This window comes from Ochotona curzoniae, unplaced genomic scaffold (genome assembly GCF_017591425.1).
Source record: "Ochotona curzoniae isolate NIBS_2020 unplaced genomic scaffold, NIBS_Ocur_1.0 contig_2404, whole genome shotgun sequence".
NCBI lineage: Eukaryota > Metazoa > Chordata > Mammalia > Lagomorpha > Ochotonidae > Ochotona > Ochotona curzoniae.
The window spans coordinates 1,912,116-1,939,618 of record NW_024465451.1 but is presented as its reverse complement, the minus strand read 5'-3'; the positions used below and the strand labels follow the sequence as shown (position 1 = coordinate 1,939,618).

General features: G+C 44.2%; 1 protein-coding gene across 2 annotated transcripts; it reads left to right on the top strand.

Annotated features, from left to right (window-relative positions):
- Positions 1-93: 93 nt before the first annotated feature.
- Positions 94-27,503, top strand: SNRNP40 (small nuclear ribonucleoprotein U5 subunit 40). Of its 2 annotated transcripts, XM_040974094.1 has the most exons (10): positions 144-307; positions 2,487-2,616; positions 4,092-4,185; positions 6,507-6,672; positions 9,515-9,637; positions 17,007-17,127; positions 20,611-20,693; positions 21,963-22,024; positions 26,213-26,316; positions 26,975-27,503. In XM_040974094.1, the coding sequence occupies exons 1-10, from the start codon at positions 164-166 to the stop codon at positions 27,022-27,024; spliced, it is 1,077 nt and encodes a 358-aa protein (XP_040830028.1). In that variant the 5' UTR covers positions 144-163; the 3' UTR covers positions 27,025-27,503. The 2 variants fall into 2 exon arrangements, with proteins under 2 accessions (XP_040830027.1, XP_040830028.1); XM_040974093.1 differs by lacking the exon at positions 26,975-27,503 and having other exon boundaries at positions 94-307; positions 26,213-26,444.

Sequence of the window (27,503 nt, the reverse complement as noted above, 5' to 3'; positions counted from 1 at the left end):
ATAACACAAGAGTATTCTGAAGGCGGAGCAGGGGGAAACCATGGAGACTCATTGGTAGACTCAGGCCGGAAGTGTTGCTGGAAGGACTCAATGGGAACCAATCGCAAGGAGCTGAAGGGTGTCGGCGCGGCCCGCGGTGGTTCTGTGCACAGCGGCTGCCGCCATGATAGAACAGCAGAAGCGAAAAGGTCCAGAGCTACCGCTGGTCCCGGTCAAGCGGCAGCGCCATGAATTGCTGTTGGGAACCGCAGGGTCTGGCCCTGGAACGGGGCAACAGCCAGCGGCGCCGGGAGCTTTACTGCAGGCGGTGAGTGGAGGAGCACACGGCCCTGGGGCCTCAGCTCTTCCCGGAGCTGTTCCGGGTGGTCCGGCACGGCGGGAACGAGAGGCTCTGCCTGGAGCTGGAGCAGATGAGTGCTGTGAGAGCGCCCTGTGCGGGAGCATTAGGATTCCAGTTCACAGAACGGTGCTTGGGCGTCCTGCAGGAGTTAGTAGAGCGGCTGGATGAATGAGGGAGGGAGGTGGGGCAAGCTGCTTCTCCCATTATTTCTCCACACTAGAATTGTTAGCTATTGAGTAGTAGCTAACACTCTCTGATGCCTTCGATAGGAAAACTGCTTTAGTCTTGGTTACAGTCCCGAGGTTGGGAATGGTCCCCTTTTGCAGATGGGAAAACAAAGTCTTACTTGCCAAGTGGTAGATTTGGAACTCGGATACCCTTCACTGCCTGTCTTGGAGGATAGAGACACTGAGCACGCCTCCCCTCCCGTGCTTGTACTGCAGGGCTCAGACATGGTGTTGCTTCTCGGGACTGCTCAAGCAGATCCTGCTGGCACCATCATCCAGTATTGGGACCGCGTCGCAGTCTGTGTCAGTTAACTGACTTAGCGTGACTCCTGCATGGGCCTCCCCGGGCTTGCACTTTCTGTCCTCTTACCCACACCACACTGTTAGCAATTCAAAAGGCACGGGAATCTTCAGATACCTTAACCCAAACGCCAGTGTCTTTCCCCTTCATTCAAGAGTCAAAAACCAAAGTCCAGGGGTCTGCTTAAGGCATGGTAATGAAGATGCTCTGTGGGTCCCAAGCATCCTGCACTTCCCAGTTCCACTCAGACTCCAGGAGTTGGTTCATAGAATGGAATCCCCTGGGAGACTCAAATGGAGGTTCAGGCCCTGGCTTAGTCCAGCACGAATGGCAATCACTGGAAAATGGATCTCAGCAAATGAGTGTAAATTGGGCCCTGCGCAGCTAAAGTCCTTGCCTTGCATGGGTTGGGATACCATATAGGCTGGGAACCAGCAGCCCTGCTTCCCATCCAGCTCCCTGCTTGTGGCCTGGGAAAGCAGTGGAGGACGGCCCAAAGCCTTGGACCCTGCATCTGCATGGGAGACCCAGAAGAAGCTCCTGGCTTTGGTTTTGCTCAGTTCCTGTCGCTGAGGCCACTTGGGGAGTGAATCAGCAGATGGAGGATCTTTCTGTCTCTCTTCCTCTCTGTATATCTGCCTTTCCAATAAAATTAAATAAAATTTTTAAAGAAGTTGCTCGCATTGGGGCACTTGGACATCACATCAGTATTTGGGCATCATTACTCAACACCTTGAATCCAGTTATTGCCACAAATGTGAAGGACCTGGGTTAAGTTACCAACTTGCAGGTGTTTGCTAAGTGTACCAGTGGGTGAGCTATGCATCCCTCCCCACCGTGTGTGTATGTGTCTACTGAATATATAAATGCTGTTTCGCCCAGTAATCTATACTGCTGGGAATATCAATCCAGTCATTCATTAAATATGTACATATATACTAGTTTAAGGAAGGTAGTTTCGTATAGGAGTAAGTGTTGTAGTGAAATGCAATGAAATTCATAAATTACTGGCAGAAATGGGGGTTGAGGTACTACTTGAGTTTGAGGTATCAGGAACGATTTTCAAAAGAGGAATTATTGGAAGGGAGCCAAATCTGAGAAATAAGAATTCTTGTCAGGGGCAATTGCAAGTGTGAAGATCCTAAAGCCAGGACTAGTTTAGGTTGACTGGAGAGGCCAGGGCTGTGGTGCCAGCATCCATTGTGGATGCTAGTTTGAATCCTGGCTGCTCCCATTTCCAGTCCAGCTGCCTGCTAATGTGGGAGAGCAGTGGAAGATGGCCAAGTACTTGGGCCCCTTCACACATGTGGGAAATCGGGTTTAAAAAGCTTCTGGCTATGAACCAGCAGATGGAAGATCTCTCTGTCTCTCTTTTCTGTAACTCTATCTTCCAAGTAGATATAGATAAATCTTTTCTTTTAAAAAAAAAGTTGACTATGGAGCAAGAGCAGGTTGAGGAAGGGAAATACTGGCAAGTTGAGGAAGTGTCAAAGCAGAGGCTTGTGAGCAGAGCTGCTCTGTAGAGTAAAGCCCAGTTACTGTTTGCCTCGCCTCTTTCCTCTGTGCCTTGGACTCTACTTCTGCCACATGCAATAGCTGTCATACGTTTCTCGTTTAGGGCCCTCCAAGGTGTTCCTCCCTTCAGGCTCCAATCATGCTGCTCTCAGGACACGAAGGCGAAGTATACTGCTGCAAGTTCCACCCCAGTGGATCTACCCTGGCGTCTGCAGGATTCGACCGACTGATATGTAAGCCACAGTGTCTGAATCGGGAGTAAATGCTACCTGCCAAGTAGTGATATTTTTGTTTGGTTATTTGTATTACATTAGATGTCACCGAAAATCAGTACAGGGGCCAGCGCTATGAAGCAGTGGCTTAAGTCATCAATTCCAATCCTGGCATCCCAATTGAGTGCTGGTTCAATCCCAGCTATCCCACTTCAGTCCAGTTCCCTGTTAATATACCTCGGAAAGCAGTGAAAGATTTGGCCCCTGCCAAATCTTTGGGCCCCTGCCATTACTTGGCAGTAGAGTTCCTAGCTCCTGGCTGTGGCCTGGCCCAAAGCTGGTAGTAAAGCCATTTGGACAGTAAATCAGAGATAGAAAATCTTTGCCTCTTCCTCTCTGCCTTTCAAATAAATATTTCTTAAATGAAAAAAGAATCTCAGTCTGTGTTCAGCATAACAGACTGATGGCTAACATCCCAAAATTGGATGATGAAAAGGCTGAAGGATGTTTGTTGCGTGTGCAACTCGGTGTGTGTGGTACAGAAAGAAGGAGTGAGGTTATCAAATACAGATCAGCAGCTACTAGTTTGGAAAAGTGAATTATTCTAATTAGAAAAATAATCTCGCTTGTGAAAGTCTTCATTGTTGCTTAAAACTTCTTTAAAATTGGTTTATTATTGGGTGATACAGTTCCATAGATTCTAGTATTTCCCTTCCTCACTCCTCCCCTCCCGATTTCCCCTGGTCATTACAGTAGTATGTAAGTCTTGAGTGGACTCAGTAAGATAAGCTCTCTGGGTTGAACAGGCTAATGACATGAGCCCCTCCATCTTGATTCATTCCCAGAATCACACCACATGGAGAAAGACACGAGGTGGTCGTAAAGTGGTTACTCCCTTCAGTAATGCACATCAGCAGGATATGCTGCCCGATTGGCAGCGACTGCTCAGGAGGAGTCAGGGGAGAAATGGCTAGAGAGTTACTTTGGAGCAGGCACAGGAAAAAGGTAGCACGGGCATTTCACTTTTTGATTCTTCGGGCCTCATTTACTCAGTTAAGGGATATAATTCTATCTTTTCTGTGAACTGCATGTCTTAAGGTAGATAATACCTATATTCACTGCTTGATTTGGATATTCTAGTTCTGTGTTTCTTAAACTTAATAGGTGCCAAGCCTCTGGAAGATGTAGGGATCTTTATAGAACATACAGGGGTTATTGATATGCTTAATTTCATCAGAAAAAATAGAAATAGTTTCATCAGCAGAAAAGTCAATGTTGCACTTGTACCTCTTGTGTACGTAGATAATTGTTAATAACACTTTTGAAACTTCCCTCCTTGCTGGGCCACGTTCCTGAGGATGCATGTGGACAAGTAAATGTATCCTACAGGGATTGCCATGGGACCTGCAAGTTAGTTTGCTGAGTTTTCCATGAGTTGCGTATTTTACAATCTACTTACCATGTCAGTGCTCACAGGCGCGCTCTCTCCCTGGCAGTGCTATGGAATGTCTATGGCGACTGTGATAACTACGCCACGCTGAAGGGGCACAGCGGAGCCGTGATGGAGCTGCATTACAACACAGACGGCAGGTTAGTACCCTCTGAAACAGACCACTGCTCACACTAACTGTCAGCATCTTTGCATCTTTCATCTGTGAGTTTTTTTCTGTTACTGGGTTTTTGTGGTGGTGGTGGTGGTGGGTTTTTCGTTGTTATTCTCGAGAAACGTTTTGACCAAAACTACTACATGAGCTGTTTGTCATCTGATATATCAACAGTCCAGATAAACTTTTTTCCTTTTTTAAGGTACAGGACAAACTGATTGTTGTATGTAGAAATAAGATTTTGGGGGCCAGTGTCATGGCATAGTAAACTAAGCTTCCATCTGTAGCACGGGACTCCCATATGGCTTTGTTGTTGATGTTGTGTCCCTGATGCTCCAGTTCTGACTCAGTTCTCTGCTTGTGACTCCAGAGGGCACAGGAGGTTTGTCTGGTTCCTGGGCCCCTGAACCCATGGGAGAGACCTGGATGAGCCTCCTGGCTGTGAGGCTGTTTGGGGTGTAAGCCAGTGGATAAATGGTCTCTCTCTCTGTCTCTTCTGTTAACTCTGCCTTTCAAATAAAAATAAAGCACGTATAACCTTCCTCCCACCCCCCCAAAAAAAAGTCCACTGCAATGGCTTAATGGCCAGATCCTCATCTTGCAAGTACTATGATTCAATACAGGTGCCACTTCATGTCCCAGCTGTTCCACTTCTCATACAACTCATTGCTTGTGGTTTGGGAAAGCAGTAGAGTACGGCCCAAAGCGTTGGGACCCTGCACCGGTGTAGGAGATCCAGAAAAAGCTCCTGGCTCTTGGCTTTGAATTAACTCAACTCTGGCTGTTATGGCCATTTGGGGAGTGAGCCAGCAGATGGAAGATTTTTCTCTCTATAAATCTGATCTGCCTTTCCAAAAAAATAAGTAAATCTTTAGAGGAAAAAATTTTTTTAAGAAATCTCTTTGGAATGCAAAAGTGATAAAGTAATAAACTGTTTATTTGAGAAACCCAAAACAGAAAGATGAAAAATAGTCCATATTTATAACACTCCAAAGATAATAATGTTAACTTTTTTTCATATACTACTTATTTTATTTCCAAGGTGGAAAGAGATCTTCCATCCACTGGTTCACTCTCTAAATGTCTGCAACAGCTGGGGCTACACCAAGCTAAAGCCAGGAGCCTAGAACTCAGTACTGTCCCCATGGAAGTGGCCAAAGCCAACTGCCTGGGACATCAGCTGCGGTCTCCCAGAGTGTGCGTTAGCAGGAAAGGAATTGAAGCTGAGACAAGAACTTGGGCATTCTGGTGTGGGATGTAGGCATCTTAACTTCCGCCCCTAATACTACACATCTTTAAAGACATTTCCCTCTGAAACTGTTAAAATCTTGGCATCTTTATTAGAGCTATGTGCAGTCTTGAGTAGTTTTTTTCCCTTTAACATTGTTCACCTAATATTCCATAAAATAAGCCTACAATGCTACCTGCTATTCCACTTCTGATTCGGCTCCCTGCAACTGGCCTAGGAAGAGCAGCAGGAGACCCTTGCCATCTACCAGGGAGACCTAGATGAAGCTCCTGGCTTCAGGACTGGCATCGACTAGTAGCTTAAAGATCTCTGTTTCTGTAACTAAGAACCTGTATCTGAATTTGAGTCTCAGCCCTATTCCCTATTCCAGCCTTCTGCTAATCTACACCCTGGAAAGCAGCATTTGATGTTTCAAACATCTAGGTATGTGTGCCACCAATGTGGAAGAACCCTGAGTGCAGTTCTAGCTTCAGCCTGTCCTGTCCTTGGCTTTTGCAGGCATTTGGGTATTGAATCAGTGGGTAAATAAGAGACTTTTGGTTTTTTTGTTTATTTGTTTGTGTGTGTGTTTTAATAATCAGTTGTTATGTGGAAATCATCTTCATTGACAAAATTAAACTTTGGATTTAAAGAGTTTCTCAGCTACCTGCCTTCTGCAGCAGCAGGGAGTGACAGTATTTGCTAGTAAGATTCATTTGATTTATTGAAAGGCGGAGTTATAGAGAAAGGGAGAAACAGAGAGGTTTCCCACGTGCTGGTTAAATGGCCACAGCAGCCAAGGCTGAGCCAGTCCCAAGGCAGGATCTAGGAGCTTCAGCCCTGTCTCCCATTACGCCTCAGCACTGGCCCCTCAGGGAGATCTTGCGTTTTCTGAGGTAGACCTTGTAACTGAGCCACAGCCTCAGCAGGATTTATTAGCTAGCATTCCTGCATCCTAGGGCACACTGGTACAGAGCTCAACAGCTCTGTGATCTCAGAGTTTGGCATGTTCTGCCTAGTGGAAAAGATTCGTCTTGTTTATTTTCACTTACTCTTTGTTTGTTGTTCTTACCTTCTAGTATGCTCTTCTCAGCATCCACAGATAAAACTGTTGCAGTGTGGGATAGTGAGACAGGCGAGAGAGTTAAAAGGCTGAAGGGACATACTTCCTTTGTGAATTCTTGTTATCCAGCCAGGAGAGGCCCCCAGCTTGTCTGTACTGGGAGTGACGACGGAACAGTTAAGGTAGGTATTATCTCTGTGTTTCCCTTTCAGACTGGACTAACGTGACCTTTATCTTGGATGTTACCTGTGCTGTACCCTCCTCTCTACAACTTGATTTTAGCATTTGTTCCCCAAAACAGACCTTTGATTTTTTTCTTATTTAAGATGATAGAATATTTTAATCACTCTACAGAATAATAGAGCCACAGAGTAAATTAGTAAAAGAAAAACTGTCTAAGTTCACAGCATACTTGAATTACTTGGATACGGTTTTTAGCTGCTGGTCAAGTTGAAATACTTCTGTTATAGACTCTAAGGAAACAAAGTCATGGTTTTTTTACTTTGTCTAAAGTTCTTGAAAAGCAAATTTCATACAGTAATTACATTTTTAGTTTAAACATGGTGGTCTAGGCAGAATCTTTATCAGTATTTTAGCTAATTTTTTTTTAAATTCTGAGATATTTATTTGAGAATCAGAGTTACAGAGAGGAAAAGGCAGAAAAGAGGATTTTCCTTGTGCTGCCAGGAGCTTCTGTGTCTCCCACGTGGATGCAGGGACCCAAGTACTTGAACCATCTTCTGCTGCTTTCCCAGATGCATAAGCAGGGAGCTAGATTGGAAGAGCAGAGAAGCTGGGATTCAATCCAGCAACCATGTGGGATGCCAGCACTGCAGGCAGCAGCTTTACTTAACATGCCACAGCATCAGCTCTGTCAGTGGTTTTCATTCTGGTTTCAGTAAGTTCGTTCTTTCAATATTTATAAATGAATTGCAATGTAATGTATATTATACCCTTTCATAAATAACTTAGTCCTAAGGTCACTACTAGAAGAACACGCGGAAGATGTTCAGGTTGGAGGTGGAGAGAACATCCACATGGGGCAGAGCGGTTCACTGGCGAGAGGCAGGAGGGCATCATGCAGGGTGGCTAGCCCCGCTCTGAGGGTTTTGAGGCTGGGGCAGGTGTTTTGGTAGGGTAGGTAAAGCCATTGTCTAGATGCCAACATCCCATATGGGTGCTGATTCAAGTCTCATCTTCTCCACTCCTAATCCAGCTCCCTGCTAGTGCCCCTGAGAAAGCTGTTTATAGTCTAAGTGTTTGGCTCATGCCACCTATGTGTAAGATCTTGCTTAAGGTTTAGGCTTCTGGCCTTGGCCTGGTTGAGCCCTGGCTATTGTGACCATTTCAAGACTGGACCCTCAAATGAGAGATTTCTCTCTCTTTTTTTTTAAGGAGGGGTCAGGAATTGAGGGTGAAGGAGAGACAACAGACAGTCCAGGCAAGTCAGTGTCTTGGTGGGGTAAAAAAGTCATGTAATAATGGCTTCTGGGGAGAGGAGGCCATATGGGGAGGGGCAGTTCACACTGTAGAGAGCCTGAGGCTAAATAAGATGAAGCTGGCATCCCTGGGCAAAGTTGGGCTGGGTAAGGGAAGCAGGACAAGAGGTGAGGATGTCCACACAAGGAATGACCTGTGTGGAGTGAGGAGGGGATCCATGTAAGGTCAGTCTAGGATGAGCTTCCAGTTCAAGCAGGGAAAGGAGGGCGACCACTGTAGGGGGAGAATCTGAGAGACTGGGTACATACAGGAAGCTTGTTCAGATAAGTAAACATGTAAGCCTAATGGCACATAAACTAGTCACTGTCAGAGAGAGAAGTTTGTATTACAAAAAGAAAACGCCAAAGATTCCCAGAGTTGGATTTGAATTGGAGTTCATAGTGTGAATTTTTGACATTCAATGTATATCCAATAGTTATAGAAAAAATAGATGTAGGAGTTTAAAAGGGTGTGCCTGTACCTAAGTGCCTAAGTACAGTATTGCCCAGCTGTCTGAGAAGCAATGAGTGCAGACATTGCATAAATCTTGACTTTTTAATATTTTCCGGGTCCAGCACAGTGGCCTAGCGGTTAATGTCCTCGCCTTGAACACGCCAGGATCCCATATGGGGGCCAGTTCTAATCCCAGTGGCTCCACTTCCCATCCGGTTCCCTGCTTGTGGCCTGGGAAAGCAGTCAAGGATGGCCCAAAGCCTTGGGCCCCTAACACCCGCATGTGAGACCAGGAAGAGGAAGTTCCTGGCTCTTGGCTTCAGATCAGTGCAGCACCGGCCGTCGCCGCGGCTTGGATAGTGAATCATCAGACGGAGGATCTTCCTCTTTGTATTTTAGTTTGCAATAAAAATAAATGAATCTTTATATATATATATATAATTTTCCAATAAATAGAATCAGGGCTTCTATTTTAGAACTGGGGCTGGAAAAGTACAAGATGAATCTGGAACATGTTGTACAAGAAAGCTTGTCAAGAAGACATTCTAAGCAAATGATTGAATTTAGCATTATTGGTAATGGTGCAAATGAAAAACTGAGGCCTTGGAAAGCAATGTTAATCCCTGTAGTAGTCCTACCAAAGATGGGTAGCTTGAATCTCATCTTGAGGGGGCATATCAGACAAACCCAATTTGAGAGACTTGTAGGTCATAAGAGCATGAAACTGGTCTGGCTTGGTACAGCAAATTAAGCTGGCACCAGTAATGCCAGCATACAGTTTGAAGACTGATTGAGTCCTGGCTGCTCCACTTCCAATCCAGCTCCTTAAGTTTAACACAGGATTCCAAAATTCATCCTAGTTGGTAAAGACATTGGGTGAGGGTGGCGACAAGCATTTGACTCAACAGTTAAGACACTGCTCGTCATGCGCACGTTCGTGACCTGGAGTCTTGGCTCCACTCCCGATTCCTGCTTTTCCTGAGAGGCTGCAGGTGATGGCTGCCCAAGTGGTTGAGTCCCTGCCATCAGGATGGAAACTGTAAAGAAAAAGAGAGAACTGTTATGACCAACTGTCCTGTTGTTCTGCTTCAGCTTTGGGATATCCGGAAGAAGGCAGCCGTCCAGACATTTCAGAACACGTACCAGGTGCTGGCAGTGACCTTCAATGACACAAGTGACCAGATTATTTCGGGTGGAATAGACAATGACATCAAGGTATGTTGGATGATCGTGTTACATTTTACTTTTCACTTACCAAATTGAATCTTCAGACTTTGGAGATTGTGGCAGCTTTGTGCTAATTCCAACTAAAAAGATGATAATAACTTGGAACATTTTTATCTTCCATCCTCACTCACTTTCTCAATCAGAGATTTCATTGCAGCTTGTACAAATGCCATCAGACCAGGCAGTGAATCTGAAACATAAAATTCTTTGGTGGAGACTATTGGGACATACAGAATGCTTCTCCACCCTCTTCTCTCAGTGTGATTTGTTTGTTTTTGATACTGTTGATGTCAAGACAAAGTTTTCTGAGCTTCTCTTAATGCGAGAACATATTGGATAAATACCAGACAGTGGGCTGTGTGGCAGTTTGGGTGATAATAATAATAACATCTGCCTCAAAGAATTGCTAGGATTACGTGAGCCTAGCCTTAGCGCACAAGGAGCGTGCCTGTAGGTAGCCAGTACCAGTACATGTGAAGCTGTCTTCTGGGACTAGATAGCTTGGGCCTTTCCTTACTGTGTTCCTTAAAGATCTCAAAGACTTTGCTTTGCTTCACTGGGAGAATAGTAGCTGTTAGATTATGCCGAAGTTGCTGTGTTGTTTCTACATAGCACTTGTTCTGCATTCCCTTCCCTGCTTCCTGCTTTGCTGTTACTGTGGATGATAACGTACTTGGTTTTGTGTAAAGATTTTTTCCCACCTTTTATTTTAATATTGTTTATATAGTTGAAGGGGTTGCAGACTCATATGGCCCTCCAGTTAGGATGGGGAGGGTCAGGATTGGAGGATTGTGGGTAAGATAAATGTTGCTGGAAAAAAAAATATTTTTTTTTTCGTAAGATTTATTAGAAAGGCAGATTACAGAAAATAGGAGATACAAAAAAGGTGTTTCATCCGCTGTTTCACTCCCCGAATGACTGCACTGGCCAGAGCTAAGCCAGTTTGAGTTAGTCCAAAGCCAATAAATAGCCAGGAATGTCTTCCAAGGCTCCCACATGAGTGTGCAAGGTCTCAAGGACTTGGGTCATCCCCTACTGCTTTCCCAGGCCCGTGAGCAGGGAGCTGGATTATATGAGATGCCAATACTAGAAAGTGGAGGATCGGCCTCTTGAGCCACCGTCCTGGCCCCAAATGTTTCAGTCTTTTCTACTGTGTTCAAGAAGAGGGGTACAAGGAAGTTACCAGTCATTTGATGAAGAATAAGATGAGGCTGGCACCCCTGGGCAAAGTTGGGCTGAGTAAGGGAAGCAGGACAAGAGGTGAGGATGTCCTTGTGGAGTGAGGTCAGTCTAGGATAAGCTTCCAGTTCAGCAGGGAAAGGAGACCCAGGGTGGGGAACAATGTTTTGAGGGTGTTACTTGAGTAGTCTCAATTGTTCTGAGAAGTTTTCTGCTTTGTTACACCAGAGAAAAAGTTCTTTCTAAGGTCTGTTGGCTGATTATTTCTACCTCAGTGTGTCCACAGACCTAGGCACGTGCTGCAAAGCGTGGCCCAGAATGCTTGTTCAACCTGTCTTGCTTTGTCTTGAGGAATTTGAAGTCCTCTGTTGACTTGGAAGAGCTGGCTGTCTTGAATTTCGTGTGCATCTGGGTATACTCTGTTCTTATGCGAACATAAGCAACCGAGGTGGCCTAGTCCTGCAGCATGTGCTCCAGTTTGGACCACGTGTCCTTGTGATTTTCCCTGAGGTCAAGGCTCAATGCAGTGGTCCAGGTGGGAGCCCCCTGAGAGGTCTGGGAGGTCTTTACCCCTGCCTCTTCATGTGTACCAATTGGTTCATGGTCAAGAAGAGCCTAAATAATTCCTGTCGTGCCTGCCCCCAGGCCCAGTTCTCACACTGGCCTTCAGGTGCTGTGGCCTTAACCAGCCCCACCCACAGCTCCAGACACTATTTGCTTTGGGTGGTCTATGACTTCTCTGTTAGGAAATATATTAAATCTTTCTCTCTTTTTAGTCATACCCACTGTTTACCATGGGCGTGGTCTCCTGTCATCCCTGCCTCCTATGACACCATCAGCTACTATTTAATGTATTATTCTTTTAAAAAGTAATGATTCTTGGGCCCAGTGATATAGCCTAGTAGCTAAGTCCTTGCCTTGCAAGGGCTAGGATTCCATATGGATGCCGGTTCTAGTCCCAGCTGCCCCACCTCCCATCAGCTCCTTGCTTGTGGCCTGGGAGAGCAGTAGAGGAAGGACCAAGGCCTAGGGACCCTGCACTCAGAGTTGAAGAAGCTCCTGGCTTCAGATCAGCCCCATAAACCTGATCTGCCTTTCCAGTGTTTTTGAAAGTTACTCATTATTTGGAATATGAAATTAGAGAAAGATAGCTTCCATCCACTGATTCACTCTCCAGATGGCTGCATTGTCTGGATCTGGCTGCACCACATCCAGAAGCCTGGATCTGCCACCTAGGTACTGGGACCCAAATGCCTTTGGAAGGATCAGTTAATATAGTATTTGAAATCAGGCTACTAAAGGTATTTTCTTCACTTTTGATATTGTGTAAGAAATTTGCTAGAGAGATATGAGGCCAGGATCCTGCATGGGCACCAGTTCATGTCCAGGCTGCTCCATTTCCCGTCCAGCTCCTGCCTGTGACCTGGGAAAGCAGTAGAGGACAGCCCAAAGCCTTGGGACCCTGCACCTGTGTCAGAGACCCAGAAGAAGCTCCTGGCTCCTGGCTTTGGATCGGCTCAGCTCCAGCCATTGTGGCCACTTGAGGAATGAACCAGCAAGTGGAAGATCTTTCTCTGTCTCTTCTTCTCTATGAACATCCTGCATGGATAGCAACCCAGTTATTGGAGTCATCACCACTGCCTCCCTGGTCCAGGTTAGCAGCAGACTAGAATCAGGAGCTGAAATCAGGGACTGAACCCACGCACCACAGTGTTAACCACAAGCATCCTAGTTAGCACTTGAACCACCAGACCCCACCTCTGCTCCCAGAAAGGACTCTAAGGCCCTCATGAATTACTTCAAATATGAAAATAGAGGCTCCTTTTCTTTTTTCTTTTTTTTTTAAGATTTATTTATTTATTTATTGGAGAGTCAGATATACAGAGAGGAGGAGAGACAGAGAGAAAGATCTTCCGTCCGATGATTCACTACCCAAGTGAGCGCAATGGCCGGTGCTATGCCGATCCAAAGCCAGGAGCCAGGAACTTCTTCCAGGTTTCCCACATAGGTACAGGGTTCCAAAGCTTTGGGCCGTCCTCGACTGCTTTCCCAGGCCACAAGCTGGGAGCTGGATGGGAAGTAGAGCTGCCGGGATTAGAACCGGCGCCGATATGGGATCCCAGCGTCCGAGGCTCCTTTTCAATCAGAAAGAGTCTGTAACACTTAGTCTACCAAACTTATTTTATAGATGATTAAAGTAAAACCTACTAGATTGACTGATCACCCAATCAGAGGTAGAACGAGGACCAGAGGTGCATCTCCAGAGAGCTCGTCATCATTCGACTCTGTCTTGTTGTCCGTGTCGATTCATGTGTACGCTTGAAAGCTTCACTGTACTGCCCCTGCTGCTCTAGCAGGTGCTTCTCTCAGAGCACCTAGGTGATATTTGTTTCTCAACATTGGCTGTTGGTTCTAAGAGGGTACGATCAAGTAGAAAATGGAAACTTCTTGTAGAGTCGACAGCAGATAATGTCTCTGTATTTGTGAGCCGATACACTGTTCCTGATACTTTCTTGAAATTGGCAGTAGTAACAGGGAGTCTGTAAAATGAGAAAGGTTGTATGTTTGAGGGTTTGGCTGGCAGTCCTTTCATGCTTCTTAACACCCCGAGCTCTGGTCAGGATGGTGGTGTATTTGATCGTTTTTATACCTTTGCATAGTGGTTAAAGGCTAGCCAGTGTGATGGCTCAGGTGACTCATCCTCCACCCGCTAGCACCCATATAGGTGCCAGATTGTGTCCCAGTTACTCCACTTCTGATCCAGTGCCATGTTTATGACCTGGGAAAGCAGCAGAGTAAACCAGCGGATGGAAGCTCATTCTCTCTGTCTCTCCTCTATAAATTTGCCTTTCCAATTAAAAAAAAAATTTTTTAGGACTTACTTATTTTTATTGGAAAGGCATATCAGATTTACGGGGAGAAGGAGGGACAGAAATATCTTCCATTTGCTGTCCATCTACTGGTTCATTCCCCAAATGACCACACTGGCCAGAGCTGAGCTGATCTGAAGCCAGGAGCTTCCTCCAGATCTCCCACACAGGTGCAGAGTCCCAAGGCTTTGGGCCATCCTACACTCACTGCTTTCCCAGGACATGAACTGAGACCCAGTAGATTTAAAAAAAAAAAAAAAAAAAAGAGGCTAGCATAAATCTTCGATTTCCTGCTCTCTGGTCTCATCATTTGAGTTACCTGGTTCAGAAGATCTGTCCAGAATGCGAATCTGGTCAATTCATTCTCCTTTCTCTGAACCCTGTCTTTTTTCCTCAAGGTTTACTTAATTTTTTTATTGCAAAGTCAAGATATACAGAGAAGAGGAGAGATAGAGAGGAAGATCTTCCATCCAAAGATTCACTCCCCAAGTGGCCGCAATGGCTGGAGCTGAGCCAATCCAAAGCTCCGAGGAGCCTCTTCCGGATCTCCCAAACAGGTGCAGGGTCCCAGGGCTTTGGGCTGTCCTTGACTGCTTTCCCAGGCCACAAGCAGGGAGTTGGATGGGAAGTGGGGCTACCAGGACATGAACCAGTGCCCATATGGCCACATGCAATGTGAGGGCTTTAGCCACTAGGCTAGCGTGCCAGGCCCCAGGTCCAGTTTTCACAGCCTCTTTAGGCACACCACGGCCTCTCAAGCATCACCTGCTGACTGTGTGCCTAGGTTTCTGCAGCTGAGCAGATGTTCATGGCTCTGCTCGCACTGCTCAGGTGCTTTGTTCTCTCACTTTGTTTTCTAATTCTCATCTCCGGGCTCATTCTCTTGTTTACGTGCCTGTTTTTCCCACCAGACTGATCATGTCTGGAGAGTAGAGAACTTGTATATATACATATATGCAGTTGTGTTTGCCACTAATTGTGTGCCCAAGTACTCTTTGAAATAACTGAATAGGATGTTTGCAAAAATGTTTTTCTTAAATTACTACCATATTCACTCTTTTCTGTGGCAAACATTGTGTGTGTGTGTGTGTGTGTGTATGTGTGTTTTTGTTGTTGTTGTTGTTGTTATTGGTTTTGTTTTGTTTTTGCACCTGCACAAACAAGTGTATAGGCCTCGAGGTGGAGGTTCTGGGCCTAGCCGGACAAACGCTGTGAGGGCAGAGTTGTTTCCTCCTGGAAAGAAGCTGGAGATGCAGCAGTGTCTTCCCCAAAGGAAAGGAACAGTGGTCACCCATTTGAAGCTTTGCCGCTTACTGAGGCAGCAAACATCCTGACACAAAAATGATGATATACATACGTAAAGTATGTTGAGTTTGACACATGAAGGAGTTATTGACGGAGGCAGTGGGGTTGTCGGCCTGTTGTATTGCTCTGGGCTACAATACCTAGTTCGTTTCCAGGGGAGGGAAGAGTACCTTTCTTTAAGGAATAGCAAGCATTTCGTGCTCATGGAAACTACATTCAGTCCTAAACAAAATTCTGAAGAATTTTGTATTGTACCATTGACCTTAAAACAATTGCTGTCCTTTTTCTCATGTGCTATCCAGGCTGTTTCTTCCAGCCTTAATATTTATTTTTACATAGTTACAGTCAGTATAAATAGTGTTTTGTATTTTTGTATTTTCCTTTTTGCTTAATATCTTATTGTGTGTTTTTACATTCAGCCCTCAAAGGGATTTTTTTTTTTTAGTGCTTAATAATCACTGCCAGTTTTTGCAGCATGCCAGTACTATGCTGAGTGCATTCTTATTTGTAATCTTTATTGCAGGTGAAAGAAGTAGATACTGTAACATCTGTTTTCCAAAATGGGCTTAGAAAGCTTTTGCAGTAAACTGGCTCATTCTGACCCTCAGTCTGCTGTTCCCGCCATGCCACGCTGTCGGGCATGAGATAACTCATAGTACTGTGTTTGTGAGACATGACTTAATAGTCCCGCTTTTTATATTTAATGTTTAGGTCATTTCTAGCAGAAGAGCTGGTCTTACCTTTCTTAGATAGGCAAATACTTGCTAGGGCTGAACCAGGTGGAAGCCAGGAACCTGGAACTTCATCAGGGTCTCCCATGCGTATGGTAGGGACCCACAAGCATCTGAACAGTGACTCTGTACTTTGGTTTCTCTGCTTTATTAATAAGTTCTTATTTTTGCAGAATCTCCATAAATTTTTTGTCAGTGTTATACTTAACATTCAAGCAAGCAAAGTAATTGACTTTTTTGTTGTTGTTGTTAGGAAAATAACAGTCTTTGTGAAATCCTGTATTCTGCAGTAAAGTAATTTATGGCCCTGAGCCAGATGACATAGGATACTGGTCGATTAGAGCCATTGACTTTTCTTTTTTTTTTTTATGTTTTTGGTTTTAATTTCATTTCTTTAAAAGCTTTGTGGGGTCTGGTGCAGTGGCCTAGCGGTTAAGGTCCTCATCTTAAACGCACCAGGATCCCATATGGGCACCAGTTCTAATCCTGGCGGCCCCACTTCCCACCCAGCTCCCCGCCCGTAGATTGGGAAAGCAGTCGAGGATGACCCAAAGCCTTGGGACCCCGTGTCTGTGTGGGAGACCCTAAGGAAGCTCCTGGCTCCTAGCTTTGGATTGGCTCAGCTCCAGCTGTTGCAGTCACTTGGGGAGTGAACTATATGATGGAAGGTCTTCCTCTCTGAATACCCAATTTATTTTATTTTTTCCAATAAAAAATAACTAAATCTTTAAAAAAGAAAAAGCTTTTTCACATATTAAATTCTTCACTCACAGGTTATACAGAAGCATCTTTTTCTTCAAGAATGGTTTGGTTTTTTGTTTTGTTTTTTGTTTTGTGTTTTTGTTTGTTTTTTAAGATTTATTTATTTTTATTGGAAAGTCAAATTTACAGAGAGAAGCAGAGACAAAGATCTTCCATCTGCTAGTTTATTTCCCAAGTGGTCAAACAGCCAGAGCTGAGCTGATCTGAAGCCACGAGCTTCCTCTGGGTCTCTCAACGTGGGTGCAGGGTCCCAAGGCTTTGGACCGTCCTCAACTGCTTTCCCCGGCCACAGGCAGGGAGCTGGATGGGAAGTGCAGCAGTCGAGGATTCGGCAGCCATGTAGAATCCCAGTAAGTACAAGACAAGGGCTTTAAACACTAGGCTACCACGTAAGGCCCCCATTGACTCGAGTAATACTGTTTCTCTATTATGTCTCTGATTTCCGGGTGGGGTTTTTTTGTTTGTTTTTGGGGGTTGTTGTTGTTGTTGATGTTTTGTTTTGTTTTGCAGGTCTGGGACCTCCGCCAAAACAAGTTAACCTATACCATGAGAGGCCATGCGGATTCTGTGACTGGACTGAGTTTAAGTTCTGAAGGCTCTTACCTCTTGTCTAATGCAATGGACAATACTGGTAAGTTTGCAAAGGGAAGCTGTCCCAATACCCAGTCACTATCAACTCTAGTGTTGAGTGCTAGAAGTGTGTAGCTGGGATAAAGGAAGAGTTCAAAGTCCGGGTGGCTCATGCATCCTACCAGGCAACTAGGAGACATGCCAGATCAGCCCTCTAGTCCCTGAGGAATAACTTGCACACAGTATTTCTTCTGAGAATAAGTTTCACAATGATAAACTCATAGGACTGGACTGGACTGGACTTTTATGGCCCATTTCAGCTCTGATACCTGGGGAATCCATGCATGTCAGTTAATAAGGACAATGAGAATCTACTAGACCATGCAGGGCCCTTCACAAGCAACTTCATAGAGCCTCAAGTCTGTGAGATCAATAGACCTGCTATGCTCTTCTCTGCCAGTATGTCTTCCCTACCCTAAAAATACTAACGTGAGGAAAGGTCCTCTTTAAAACAGATCAGCGCTCTGTATTTATACTAACATTCTCTTTGTTTGTTGTTGTTTTTCTTCTTGTTTATTTGAAAAAACAAAGCAATACAAAGACAGGAGAAATGGGATCCACTGCTTGATTTCTGAAATGACCTCAATAGCCAGACCAGAGCCGCGAGCCAAGAGCTCCACCCCAGTCTCCCACATGGGTGGTAGGATCCAAGCACTACCTCTTAATTCTATTTTCTATGAATTTGTGATGTGCTCTTGTATGTTTAATATTGGGAGAGTTTTCCTCTGATACAGAACTTCACAGGCTCCTCAGGAACTAAAATGCATTCACTGGCATTTGTTTTCAAAACTAGTGCCTGGAAATGGATGCTTGACACAGGGACACCACTTGGGAGGCCCGAATTCCTTATCATGATGCCCGAGTTCAAGTCCTGGCTGCCAAATCCAGCCTCCTGCTAAGTGCGTTCTCTGCGGGACAGCAGGTAGTGATTCAATTGGTTTGGTTCCTGCCACCCTCAGGGAGACCGAGATTGCGTTTCTAGCACTTTTTTTTTTTTTTTTGAATTTTGAATTTTGAATTTTGAATTATGTGGTACATTTTTATATAGGCTGGGTGGGATTCCCCCCCAAACTCCCACCCCTATCAGATTTTTCCCATTTTGTCACAATAGTGTAGTCCTTCTTAAGGAATCAATTCAATCAGTCTCTTATTGAAGTGTACCCCGACATTGTTGGTACAGACAATGTCGGACAGTCCAGCATCCCATTGTCTACACATGCCCAACAGTTTCATTGGGAATCCATCTTTCGTCTGGATGCAGGGATGCATGTTCCATTGTACCCCCGCGTCTGTATATGATAGGCCCCAGTACTCCATCACTATACATTACCATAAGTGAGAAGCCATGAAACAAGGTCAACAACCAGTGTGGGTTAAAACAGCCACATCAACAACAAATTACAGCACTTTGAAAAAATAACGCGCTACTGAGTAACCAACATGTGAGTGACAAAAAGGAAACACAGAAATCTCTTGAGAAAAATGCCATCGTATAATTCATGAGCTCATGATGAATTCGAATAGAGAAAAGAAATTATTTGGAAGAAACCAAACTGAAATAATAACATCAAAACACATGGGATACAGCCAAAAAGCAAACAATCAAAAACCAGTATGGATTGGACTATTGGAGTTACACTTTCTATGTTGGCTTCCTTATGTTGCCTTCTTTGTGATTGACTCATTTCACTGAGCATAATGGTCTCTAGTTGGGACCACCTGGTTGTAAATAGAACAATTTCATTCTTCTTAATAGCTGAATAATAGTCCATGGAGTAGATGTACCACAGTTTGTTTAACCACTCTTCCTTGGACGCACATCTGGATTGTTTTCATGTCTTTGCTATTGTAGATTGTCTAGCACTTTTTCTTGACTAGATCACATCTGTTGCTAACATTTTGTAAGTAAACCCAGAGATTGACTGTCAGTCTCTGCTTGTCTGTCACTGACCTTCTGTCCATTTCAAATGAGACTTGGCCTTTTTATGCCTGTCTGACTGACTCCAAAGTTTTGTGTTACTTTCTTTAAACTCAAATAAAAGGACAGCACTCAAGTACCATTCAATGTCTTTAGTTAAAATGACAGTATCTACTCATTCCCTGTGATTATAAAATTTTAGTTTAGTGCCTCTGATTTTTTTTTTAAATGTCAATTTTGCTTATCTACGTGACTTTTTTTTTTTTAAAGATTTATTTTTATTATTTTTTTATTGGAAAGGCGGATATACAGAAAGGAGAGGCAGAGAGGAAGATCTTCCGTCCGATGATTCACTCCCCAAGTGAGCGCAACGGGCCGGTACTATGCCGATCCGAAGTCAGGAGCCTCTTCTGGGTCTCCCACGCGGGTGCAGGGTCCCAAAGCTTTGGGCTGTCCTCAACTGCTTTCCCAGGCCACAGGCAGGGAGCTGGAAGGGAAGCGGGGCTGCCGGGATTAGAACCGGCGCCCATATGGAATCCCGGGCATGCAACGCGAGGACCTTTAACCACTTGCGCCACCGTGCCAGGCCCATAGTGCCTCTGATTTTTAGATCTTTCTCACATATATCATCTTACCTGAACCTTAAAATGGGCTTCTAAGACAGAAAGAAATGGGCTCCATATTGTAGCACAGCAGGCTTAAGCTGCCGCCATGGTGCCAATATTCCATATGGGCACTGGTTCAAGTCCTGGCTGCTCCATTCTGATCCATCTCTTGGTGAATTTGATTGGGTAAGAAGAAGAGGGTGACCCAAGTTCTTGGGTCCTTGCACCCACGTTGGAGACCTGGAAGAAACTCCTGGCTCCTGGTTTCAGACCTGCCCAGCTTTGGCCATTGTAGCTACTTAGAGAGTAAACCAGTGGAAGATCTTTGTTTCTTTCCTTCTCACTCTACAATTGTACCTTTCAAATAAAAATAAATAAATCTTTAGAAATAAAAATAAGAAGGAAGGCTATGTGCCCAGTCCTGCGGCATAATGCATTAAGCCTGTGCCTGTGATGCCAGGATCCTTTATCAGAGTGTGAGTTCATATCCTTGCTTCTTGCATCCAGTTCAGCCTCCTGCTCATGTGCATAGGGAAGCAAGGGCAGGTGGCCCCAGTACTTGGGTCTCTGCTATGTGACATGGGAGACCCAGATGAAGTCCTAGGTTCCTGTCTTTAACCTGCCACGTTGCTGGTCGTTGGGACCATTTGGGCAGTGAACCAGCTGATATTAGATCCCTTTCTGTTTCTCTGTCATCCTTACTCTGCCTTTCAAATAAATGAACTTTAAAACAATGTTTTCCTCCTTTCTATCCTCTTAACTGTGTGTCCTTATCCCCAGCCAATGGGACTTCGATGCATTTTATTCCCCTAGACAAAGAAAAAGCCTGAACGGCTAGCATATGTCATGTTGGAATTTCTCCAGTCAGAAAGCAGCATCTGGCACTGGCCTGAGGCTGTATCCTGCTGCGCTTTCAGGAGCCCTCTGGCTGATAGTTTTGTGGTTTGGATTTGTTCTGTAGTGCGAGTATGGGATGTCCGGCCTTTTGCTCCCAAGGAGAGATGTGTGAAAATATTTCAAGGAAATGTGCACAACTTTGAAAAGGTGAGTTTTGCATGGCAAAGAAGTTTCATTGTCCATTTAATTCTAAGAAACATTTCAGGCGATGCTAAATACAGAGAGGAGTGGCTCCTCTTAGAGTGGGATGTGTTTGTGTGCCACGAACATTGTGTTTCAGCAAAAGTCATCTTACCAACAGAAACACTCTGGCTAGTGGTGGGATCAGCCCTCAAACAGGCCTGCTGGCTCCAGCCACCCTGAACAGGATACTTTTGCACTACTTCTTGTTGTTTTTCTTTTTTTAAGCAGCCTGTGAGCCCCTTCTTTAGTGTGAAGTGTAGATCCAAGGATCTACCTTCCACTTATTTGTTTATTTATTTTTTATTTTTACTGAAAAGATTTACAAAGAGAAGGAGAAACAAAAATCTTTCTGCTGGTTCACTCTCCAAGTGCCACAACAGCCAGAGCTGAGCTGAATTGAAGCCAGGAGCCAGGAGCTGCTTCCAGGTCTCCCACACGGGTGAAGGCTTTGGGCCATCCTCGACTGCTTTCCCAGGCCACAAGCAGGGAGCTGAAAGGGAAGTGGAACAACCACGACTAGAACCAGCGCCCATATGGGATCCCAGCACATGCAAGGCGAGGACTTTAGCCAGGCCGCACTCTTGGGCCTTCAATTCCCTGGGAACCTCAACTCTAGCAGATCGTGCTTGTGTGCGACCCAGGTTCCTTACTGTTGCGCAAATGGTCTCCTCAGCCTTGCAGTGACCGTCTGTTCGGACCCTCAGAGGCTGGCCCTCCCCTCAGTAAGCACCATGACCCAGATTCTAGAGCTAGCTATTTTGCTCAGACCTTCAGATTCCCAGGTCAGCTGTGTTGAAAGCAGCTTTTCCCCTCAGATAATTTGTAGAATTTTTTTTTTTTTTAGAAAGCTCATTGAGATTCATTCGCACTTTATGAATATATCCTGTTGGGTTGATTTTCTTTTTTGTGCTTCTCTAAGATAAACCCCCTCTCCCCACAACAACAAAAAAAAATGATAATAATGAGAATAAGGATGAAATTCTCTGTTTTTGGATAGAACATACTTTTGTTGCCAAGTTCGATCAAATTGGTAATTAATTAAGAAATGACTACATTTAATTTTTGTGTAATCTGAAGTTTACCCTTTTGGGCCACAGAATATAATTGCTGATCATCGCTCTAGAAAGAATCATTAAAACTATTTCAGAAATGTAGTCTCAGCGACTCTCATGTCAGCAAAGTGTTTATTGGTACATGACTATCTAGTGGATTCTTGCTTATTCATCGTTACAGAATCTTCTGAGATGTTCTTGGTCACCTGATGGGAGCAAGATAGCAGCTGGCTCAGCTGACAGGTAAGGCTTGGTGTGTGTGAAGTGGAGAATGATAGGCCTTCCCCAGTCTAATACATGAAGTGCAGATACCAGACTGGAGCTGTGCTGAAGGTGGAGTATAAAATCAAGGGTTTAAAAGCCACGTTTATGAATGAGTTCCTGTCCACCCTTTCATTTATTTGCCTCCCTCCCTGAGGTGGTACATAAAAGACATCCTTCCTCCATTGGCTCAGGTCCATGTGGGCTCCTTTGGAGTCCCCCCGTTACTAGAGCAAGAGACCTCTGAAAAAAAGTCTTGCTTTGCACACTGAAATTGTCCACATTGAAATCCTCTTGCATGTGAGACCAGAAACAAAGTTGTTGTCATCTTTTATGTTGAATTTCCCACAACATATCTCTATTCCCTTCTTTTACCTATGTGTGTGGTACTCTCCCAAGGCTATATAGATATATGTTCTGCCACTATAATCAAGGCAATACGGTAGCATAGAAAATAAAAGGACCACTTTCCCAAAATATCTTTCATTATAGCTTAGAAATGGTTGGAAAAGCTCAATTTTGTCTCACTATATACCCACATTTGATCTAAGCCAAAAGGCCAATTAGCAATTCTCACTATATTTCAAACTACATCTTCATTGTCTGAGACGTGGCATTATCACATGTCTAAAAGAAATAATATTATATATCTTCTGTTAAACTTGGAAATTTCAATTCATCCTTCAATGTTCATTTGTGCTGAAGTGGAATTCTCCATTTAATAAGTTCCAAAGCTTCTGTCATTATTGTTCATTGTAAATATATTTTCCAATATGAATTTAAAAAAAAATAAAATCAAAACCTTGTGAACAAAGATCACATCTGTCATCTTTGAAAATATTTTAGGTCTACTGAGTCAACAATTTCTTTGATTTTGCTGGATTCCCTTTATCATCAAAGTAAAATTTAGACTCGTAGTCTGTCTGCATGCTCCCTCTCTGGTTCTGCTATGCTTCAGTTCATTCAGGGCCACATCTCCCATACCATGACCACAAGATTTCACCTCAGAACCCTCTCCTGATTCTAACCTCGTTTCTGCATTTTCAGTGCCATGTTGGTTCTCATGGCTCCTCTTCTCCATCATCGGAACTCCTATCTCTGTGTTATGTCTATAAACTTCCTCTGGCCTTCTCTCTCCCTTCCCTCTAGGGTATAGCTAATTTCTCTGTGCTGTAGTCATACTTATGCACTTAACATTTCCTTGTATGTATTATGTCTTCCATGTGCTGGGCCACTTATCTGTCTGTCATTTCTGTGAACCTTGGCAGGGCTTGTCAGTGCTTGAGCTACTTGGTGGATATCACATGAGTAACTCCGCAGCTCATGAATGGTGGTTAGATTCCAGGGTTTTCCAGTCATCTGCTGAATTAATAGACTGAGATTTTCTTAAATGTGAATTTAAACTGATCGAAGCATTACTTGCGGAGTGGGAAACAGAAGAGAGAATCTCAGATGCTGATGTGTTTGTTGTTATATCTTTGGTCACTTTTATTTGGGAGGAAGTAAGGTTGAATGGGGAGTCTAGGTGTCTGTGCTGGTAGGCAACAGATGTGGGTGGTAGAGACTGGTAAGACTGATGGCAAGTTGGAGGGTTTACCTGCGATTGAGGAATGCCTCGAGCCTGTTGAACCTCATGTTTGTCTCCTGTAGATGATAGTTTCTTCCCAACCTTTTGAAACCAACAGCATCCTACAAATGAGAGGCCTTTCCCAAGGCCATCAGCATGTCCAAGGACTTTCTGCCTTTTGGGGACAGCACTGCTGTGGAGAGTCTTTCTGGGTTCTGTCTTGGTCCTGTTTATGAAGATGCAGCACATGTTTGAGTATGTCCAAATGGGTATTTTCTGGGGAGAAAAATGAATCCAGGTGAAAACCTACCACAGGACTTCAGTCCAGGCAAGCTGAGGGGGTTTTCAATTGTTGGAGAACGGAAGAAGACTTTCAGAACTAGACTTGATTGGTTCTGAGAATTTTATATACTTTTTAGCAGGGATAGTGGATCTTTCCTACATAATTATTAAAGTTGTATTCACATAAAAAATTTTTTCTGACAGCAACTTTTTGTTTCTGGAATGGCCCCTTCTGACTTGCAGTTAACTCATCCCTCTTCCCTCGCCAGCTGGTCTTAAAGTGTTAACATGTAGAAGCTTGGAGGAAAGCCTGCCTGTATCACTAGGGCTGGCCAGGTCTCAGGCCGTCTCCCCAGTTAACCCCACGTCAGCAGCAGCTCTGTTACATAAGGAACCTGTTTCCTGCCCAGTGTTGGCACACCGAAGTAACAAGAGGCAGAGGAAACCCTCTAAATTTAGCATCTAAGTTGCATCCACCAAGAAGGAAGTCTTGAAGTATACCCTTGGAGATCTGGGGTTCTGTCTCAGGAAAGCTGTCTTACCTACTCAGGCCTGCTGTCCAGCCTGACCTGGGTCTGGCAGGTTTTTTGTTTTCTACTCAGAAATTGTCTCTGTTCACACTTGAAACCCTTAGCCAGCCTATCCGGAATTACAGGAAAACTCACCAAGAGAAAAATTGATTGAACCTGAGGACTCACTTCATGTGAATCTGTTTTGATATAAATGTCCTCATTATATCATTAATCCCCTGTGCCAGGAACTTTACTTCAGTTATCTCGTTTTTCTCAGCAAAGCTGTGAGGTGAATATTTTCTCCATCACTATTACCAAGCAAAGAATGACAGTAACTGTTTCAGGTTGCTTAGCTAGTAGACAGCTGAGATGTGAACCCAAGTGCTCGTGACTCCAGAGCTCCTGCTCCGTGACTTTGCCCTGGATTAACAGGGTCAACTTGGAAGTGCACAGCAGGAAGTAAGGCAGTAAGGGGGCATGAGCAGGAGAGACCAAGTCTGCGTGGATACTCTCCCTGCTTCTCTTCATCTCCATAGAACATTTCTTTACTGTGTACCCTATTTCTTAAGAATAAGGCCCGGCACAATGACCTATCAGTTAAAGTCCTCACCTTGGATGCACCAGGATCCCATATAGGCAGCCCCACTTCCCATCCAGCTCCCTGCTTATAGCCTGGGAAAACAGTTAAGGATAGCCCAAAGCCTTGGGACCCTGTATCCCCACTATCACATGAGATACCTGGATCCTGCTTCGGAATCACGCACGTGGGGATAGGTTGGGAGTGGACAGGGAGCGGTGTTGGGGGATGGGAGGGAGAGCATCTGTCAGTTGTTATTCATGGAGAACCTACTAGTGGTATATCTGAATTAACTATAATTATAATATCTTATTTTTGGTTTGCGTGTGGATTATTTTAGATTATGTTTGAGAAAATATATTGTTGGGGGAAGTTTTTATATGGGGAGGGGGAATGATGTGTTTGGGTTTTGTTTTTATAGTGAATTGTTTAGTTTTGAATTATTGGTAAGAATAGGATTGATAATTATATGTAATTTTATGGGAATTTTGATTTTTATATGTGTGTGTTTTGTGGGTTTTAATAGAGGGTGAAAATGGGTAAAGGTTTTGAATTATAAAAGAAATAAATTGAAATTGGGGTGTGATGGTGCAAATAGAAGAAAGGTCCTGGAATGATGGTTGGGGGGGAAATAGAGGGGTGAATGGATAAATATTGTATATATTTGGGTGGGGGTAAGGGACGCCTGGATTTGCAGGTGTTAAAAACAATTAGAGTTTATTGGTAATAGATTTGGTATGTTTTTGTTATTGGATTGCTTTAGATTATTTTGGAGTTGTAGTTCTCTCTATCTCTCTATCTCTTGATTATTTATTATGGTTGGTAAGAGTAGTATATTTTTGTTGACTGGAAAAGGGATTTGGTGGAAATTTTGTCAGAGAAGTGTTAACACCGTGAAGCTCCCGTATGGGTGCCGGTTCTAATCCCGGCAGTCCTGCTTCCCATCCAGCTCCCTGCTTGACGGCTTGAAGCCTTGGGACCCTGCACCCACATGGGAGACCTGGAGGAAGTTCCAGGCTCCTGGCTTTGGATCAGCACAGCATTGGCCATTGTAGTCACTTGTGGAGTGAATCATCAAGCAGAAGACCTTCCTCTCTGTCTCTCCTCTCTGTATATCTGACTTTCCAATAAAAATAAATAAATCTTCATATATATATGTCATATATATATGCATGCCAAGTCCTCCTCCCTTCTCTGGAGGCCTTACCCTTGCTCTTTATGCTCCCTTGCAGGTTTGTGTATGTGTGGGATACCACAAGCAGAAGGATACTGTATAAGCTGCCTGGCCATGCTGGCTCCATCAATGAAGTAGCCTTCCATCCTGATGAGCCCATCAGTAAGTCTGTCCAAACTATTGGGAAAGGGGGACTGGAGCATTCTCCCCAAGAAGGGCACTGGGGATACAGATGCCGTGGTGAGAATCTCGTGCAGTCTCATGCGTTTCAGTGACATTCTTATTTTTGTCATAAGTGATAAGGGTAAGACCGATGTTCCATTTTCTTGGCAGATTTCCCAAGCCTTAGAGGTTTAATGTCTCAGTGATATATTTGAATGCAAAGTAATAATCCTTAAGATTAGACATAAGTTGCAACTTAAGTTTTGTTGGCTATCTAAAAATAATAAGCCTTGAGTTTGAGTAAAACTTTCCCCAGGGTTCTGTGGCGCAAACAGAAGTGTGGTTACAAAACACTTGACATCAATTCCTCTCAGAGGGTGACTAGGAAGATCTTTTGTCCTGGAGTTTGACAAAAGACAGCAAGATTTAGAACCTGATAATGTATTTCCCATAGCACTGTCATCTTCGTGGTTTTTAGGGCACTTGGACTGAAAAACCAGACTATAATTTCCTGTGTATGGTGTTTATGAGTGGAATTCAAGCCAAATCCAATTGCTCCTCTATCCCAAAATTGGCTTTTGACACAAGAGCCCTTGAGCACCTAGTCTCCTTGAACTTGCTTGATTTCCAGTTGTCTTATGTGTTCTTTTTACCTCAGTTCTGTCAGCATCCAGTGACAAGAGACTGTACATGGGGGAGATCCAGTGAGGATGCAGATGGAAGACGCCAAGGCTGCTTGACCTGAAAGCCACCGACTCCATGAGTGCTACCGAGTGGTACCCAGGCTAGCATCCACCCACACATAAGCGTGACTAGCAAGAAGCAGAGGAGGCCATGGCCATATTTCTGCAACCGCCGTATCCCGTGTCACGAGGAAGGTGGAAGAGGCGCCTGGTGGCCTCCAAAACCGCCTGCCAGATTTCAGGGACTGGTTTTCATCTGTTTGTTTTTCACTCTTTTATTATTTTTAATTTTTTAAATGAGGTTTCTTCAAAAGAATAAATATTGATTGGTTTATAGTTTCCTGTTTTCTGATCCAGGCGAAGACAGGGAATGTGACTGAAATTTGTTAATTGGGTTTTGTCTTATCATAACTCAGTAACTGGCGTGTATATTTTCTTCCTGTGTTTCTCTGAGTCATTTTGTATTACAAGCCAAATAGACGCCTTTTCACCAGAGCCACAGGG